The 5,244-nt window shown below is 38.5% G+C and overlaps 1 protein-coding gene across 1 annotated transcript; it reads right to left on the reverse strand.

The window, feature by feature from the left end:
* Nucleotides 1–201: 201 nt before the first annotated feature.
* On the reverse strand, nt 202–2,917 carry LOC105934643. The gene is made up of 3 exons (XM_012874732.3): nt 2,591–2,917; nt 2,045–2,284; nt 202–1,346 (listed from the first exon to the last, which is right to left on the reverse strand). The coding sequence occupies exons 1-3, from the start codon at nt 2,778–2,780 to the stop codon at nt 415–417; spliced, it is 1,362 nt and encodes a 453-aa protein (XP_012730186.2). The 5' UTR covers nt 2,781–2,917; the 3' UTR covers nt 202–414.
* Between the last annotated feature and the right edge of the window lie 2,327 nt (nt 2,918–5,244).

Genomic DNA, 5,244 nt, shown 5'->3' on the forward strand with positions numbered 1-5,244 from the left:
GTGTAAAAAACTGTTCTGCGACTTTGTTGTGTTTACACACACAGGCGTTCATGTGCAAACAACAAAGTATGATCACGCTTTTGTACAGGAGCTAGTTTCAAAATGTATGTCTTTTGCAGTAGATGAACTTGTGCCAGTCATCGTCCAGCAGAAGTTTACAAGTTAAGAAATAAAAGTATGTAAATAAAAGCAACATTCAAACTTGTTGTGATTGTATTTATTGAAATGTATTTTGCTTTCAGTTGGCAGATAAACATTCTTGCACTAAAGAATATATAAAGACAATATTCATACATAAATGTATGTACACAAACCACTCGATACAGTGGGATCTTTATTATAACAACTTCACCAAAAACAAAATTGTTGACAGCTGCTTGTGTCCCATGTGTTTATTTTTATTTTTTTGAGGTGTCACTTCAACAGTTTAGGCAAAACATTTGTAATTGCACAACATATGATCAGTATAGAATCAATATGACGAGACAGTGTTAATGGCATCACATTTTTCAAAATTCCAAATTGTTTCACACGCTCGATTGCTCGTTCAACATGACTGGAGGCAAACGGAGGCATGGCTAATGATGCCCCATAGGCAGCCAGTTCTTCTGCAATTAGAAATCTTTTATCTGCCAACACCAAATCACCAGGCTCAAGTTTGTCATAGAACCCGGATTGTTCGGTCAGTTCTTTATCGAAAATTCGTCCACCCCAGCTGGAAGAAAGAAAACTAACCGTTCCACAAGGGGTGATGCCAATCAAGAATTTTGCTGTGTTATGATGCATGTTGTTGGACCATGTCGTTGCCCGGGCACTCGAATTCACAGGTCGCTGAATTAAAATCTCACCGCAGTCAATAATTACTCTAGCTCCCCCGTGCTGCCGCCTGAACACTTTTGGCATATTCTTCAGCACCTCACCTCTTGTTGGCCACCGTATGAGGAATTCCAGTCTTTTCGCTATTATGGGTATGGCGCTATTCAAGATGGCAGACACCTGCGTCGGGGCAACCTTAAACCGTATTGCCAAGTCTTTACTGGTGCAGCCGAGTTTCAGCTTCATCAAAACCAGCAGAAGAATGTCACCAGAACACAATTTGCCCATTGGTTTCAGATAGAGACACACAAGGGACATTAACCACTTGAATAAGTCCACAGTAGGAAGTCCTGTCAATGTTTTTATCGATGGGTTGTCGAGGTTTGTGTAGGTAAACCGACTCGCTTCACATTCTGCCTTGAGACGTCGATTTTCATCCAGAACTCGTTGATACTCCTGTTGAAGTCCCGCGTAATCCCTTTTTAGCTGATCATACTGCCGCTGAAGAGGGTCAGGGTCAGGATTTGTTCCTGAAATGGATACAATTTCCTTTTTTTTAAGTATAGTTCAAAGCCTTACTGTTTCATTTCACAGTTAAACAACCATCATTTGAAGAAACACGTTTTAAAGTCAAAGATTGCAGAATTGGACAAATAATGTAGTATATCCTAGGGCTGGACAATAATTAAATAACGATATATATCGATCGATAGACGTATGGTTCAATATAAAAAAAACAGGTGTCAATAAAAAAAAACAGTGCTTTTTAGCCTATCATGTAGGTTAATTCTACAGTCATTGTATCCTCCTAACCAATCACAAACCTAGGAAAGCTCCATCAGCCTTCAGAGAGTTCAGGGAGCATGTGTTATTTTTCTCTTTTTTAAGTGTTTCCTAAAAAGTTGGTTGAAAAAAGGGTTGTGTTTGAATCCGTTTGTTTAAAAATAGGTAAGCAAGCAACAGCAAAAATGGCCCGGGCAGCATTTAAAATGCATATATTTAATTTCTTAGATAATTATCGATATATCGATCAATGTGATTTCTAATTTATCGATATGCTTTTTTTCCTATATCGTCCAGCCCTAGTATAGCCTCTTTAATAAGTTCAATAAATTCTGCACTGAACAACAACAATACAACATTGTTACAATGTAAATAATTAACTCTTTACAACTAGTGTTCTTTAGTTTAGGTACCATATTATTATCAACATTAATATCTTGCCAACCTGAATCTTTGTATGATGCGGTATGATGTGCCAAAAGCAACAAGGTCCGGGCAGGTGTTGGTTCAGGATGGCTGCTCTGTACCTTCTCCTTCCTTTGATAGGGTGCCAATGCCAATCTTCTTCGCCGTTTGACCACCCGCTCGAACCTTTCCAACGATGTTGTAGGTGACTTGGTCAACGGAGAAAAGTAGAAAATAGTGGGCAGAAAGTCGGGATGGTCTACGTCTGTTGAAGGCTCACCTAAAATATTGGACAAGACAGTATAAATCTCACATCTAAATACTTTTTTAATTTTTTTAAATTAAAATCAACATAAATCACAGCACAGGATACATTTACACAGACAATGTACCAACCCAACCCCCCCCCCCCCCCCCCCCCCACACACACACACACGTGTATACACACACACTCATTCACATTCATTCACCCACATTGAATGAAATCAGTCAACCACTAATTACTTAAATTATATATATCCTAATTTTTTATTTATATACTGATTTAAGTAGAACAATGACTAGTGCAAAATTAAGTTGTATTTACCGGAGATGAAGTGCAGACTGCAGATTCTGTCGTGGCGTGATGGTGTCCACAGTCGGTTGGGATTGTTTTTTCTCATAGAAACGACCCATTTCCTTCTTCTTTCTTCGTCCCTCGGTAAACGAAAGAAACGCACACCCGACGACTTGGAATGCCTCTGTGTGCAACCGGGAGCACAACAAGTCGTAGGCATTGTTTATATATCGAAAATAAACGAACTAAAAGCACGCTCTTTGTTTTGTCACGGCGTTTGGCGAGAACGTAACCCGGAAGTAGCGCGGACGTAGATCGTGACGTCACGCGGAACTGGTGGTGAGTATCACAGACGGTAGACGCCCCGTCGTCGGGTGAGAGGCGTGCCGACAGAGCGGCCATCTTGGGGCAGACCAAGCGTCAATGCAGCAAAATGTACTTTATGTTTTCAGACACCCTGAATCCGGTGAATTCTCACCCGATTTCCAGATAAATCAACTGACTGAAAACGTCACCCCTTTAGGGGCTACATGGGATCAATTGATTGAATTAAATTATTGTCTAACTTAATAAATAATTTCGATTTTGTATTGAAAGTAAGCTGGTGAAGAGTAAGATTTTATGATAGATAACCCTCATGCTTTACAGTTACAGTTATTACGGCATAAACACAATATGTGCTAATGGGTAGCAGGGATGGAAGTAGAGAAAAGTACATTAAACATTAAACACCAAAAACAAACAAAAAAACATGGTTTTGCTATGATTTTGTAATGTATTTGATTCTAAGATGCATTATTAGGTTTTTTGCTAATTTATTTTCCCCAGATCGTGGTTTGTATTATATAATTTTTAAACGCTGTTATGAGCACCTTTGCTCTCACTTGTCTGTATCTAGTTTTGCTCCTATATGTATATAAGTGCTGTTGTCTGTAGATCGGTGTCTGTATATATATATATATATATATATATATATATATATATATATATATATATATATATATATATATATATATAGGAAGAAAGACACAGAGATTTATGTGTGTATAATTTGTGTGTATATTAGATTAATATGTAACTGCAAAATATGTAACACCTATGTTAGTAGGAAGCTCTTCATGGACTTCAGCTCAGCCTTTAACACCGTACTACCAGACATCCTGAAGCTCCACGACATGGGATTATCCTCACCTCTCTGCTCCTGGATCAGTGAGGAAACGCACATCTGCTCCACTGATCCTCAACACAGGAACACCGCAGGGTTGTGTCCTCAGCTCTGCTCTCTTCACCCTTTTCAGCCAGGACTTCTCTACTGTCCACCCCACAAACACTGTGGTGAAGTTTGTGGATGACACCGCTGTAGTGGCCCTCATCTCCAACAATGATGAGTCCATCTACACGGATGAGGTCAGAAATCTCACACAGTGGTGCTCCAGGAACAACCTGAACACCATAACTAATGTGCAATTCTATTTAATACACTGTGCAATAATCCTGAAAGAAGTGACTTCTGCTGCTACCACACCCGAATATATGTGAATACACACGCGTATAAGCCACAGTTAATGTACAGAAGACATCCTCTGCCTTATTTCTTTTTGTATGTTTTTCTTTCTTTTTGCTTTTTCTTACCTACTCCTTTTGATCCATGGTATAATGAGGACATACTTTGTATATATTTGATGCACCTTATCCTACTTGACTCCTCTTTCCTATGATTACTGATCACTGAGCCGATGTGAATTTCTCCAATGTGAGATCAATAAAGCTTATCTTATCTTATCTTAAAAACCAGGGAGGTAATAATGGACTACAGGAGGTCCAGGAGGAATGAACACGCTCCTCTCTACATACAGAGGGAGGCGGTGGAGCGCGTGGACAGCATTAGATTCCTGGGCATTCTCGTCTCCTCAGATCTCTCCTGGACTGCAAACACCTCCCACCTGGTGAAGAAGGTCCAACAACATCTGGACTTATTAGCACAATGGAATCTGGACTATATTAAATTTTAGGTCTTTCCTTAATTCTGAAACACTCGTTAAAATATAAATTATACCAAAACAGAAGCACACTGGTCCTATAATTCACACAGAATACGATTACCACTGAGCTACATCTGTCCAACATCTGGCTCAACCTAAAGCACACAGAGACTCATTTCCTCAGAAGTATCTTTGTTTGAAGTGGCTTTAATGATGATGCCACATCTTTTTTGACTCTAGTCAATTTTTACCCCAAATATTATTTCATTTTAGTTGCAATTTAATGGTCTGTTGTTTTAATTTTAGCCTAGTTTTAATCAAATACATTTTATTACATATCAGTCGACTAAACTTGTTTGACTGAAGCATGAAGTGATAGAGAAATACATTTTTTTTTTGGCTTCTAACTAAATATTTTAACTTTGCGTTCAGGTGAATTATCTATTAGATCAAACTGAAATTAAATCTGATCAGTCATTCTGTCTTTCTTTGTATATAGGTTTTTTATTGTCTCATTTTCATCTGGGAGAAAATGAGACAAAAACGTATATAACAGTTTTTCATGAACAAAATGAACGCTGGGCTTAGAGACAAAAAGTTCCCCAGAGTTCATCATCCTAAATTAGAAAATTGAATCTTATTCCAAAACCAAGCTGACTCGCTTGAGAATGAAATGCAGCAATAGCTGAACTAAAAAAAAAA

The sequence above is a fragment of the Fundulus heteroclitus genome, chromosome 14 (assembly GCF_011125445.2).
Source record: "Fundulus heteroclitus isolate FHET01 chromosome 14, MU-UCD_Fhet_4.1, whole genome shotgun sequence".
In the NCBI taxonomy this organism is placed as follows: Eukaryota; Metazoa; Chordata; class Actinopteri; order Cyprinodontiformes; family Fundulidae; genus Fundulus; species Fundulus heteroclitus.

Coding starts and splice junctions, on each gene's coding strand:
- LOC105934643 (XM_012874732.3), bottom strand. CDS start 2,780: ATGCCTACGACTTGTTGTGCTCCCGGTTGCACACAGAGGCATTCCAAG. Junction 2,285..2,590: donor CAGTCTGCACTTCATCTCCG/GTAAATACAACT, acceptor CCAATATTTTAG/GTGAGCCTTCAACAGACGTA. Junction 1,347..2,044: donor CGCATCATACAAAGATTCAG/GTTGGCAAGATA, acceptor TATCCATTTCAG/GAACAAATCCTGACCCTGAC.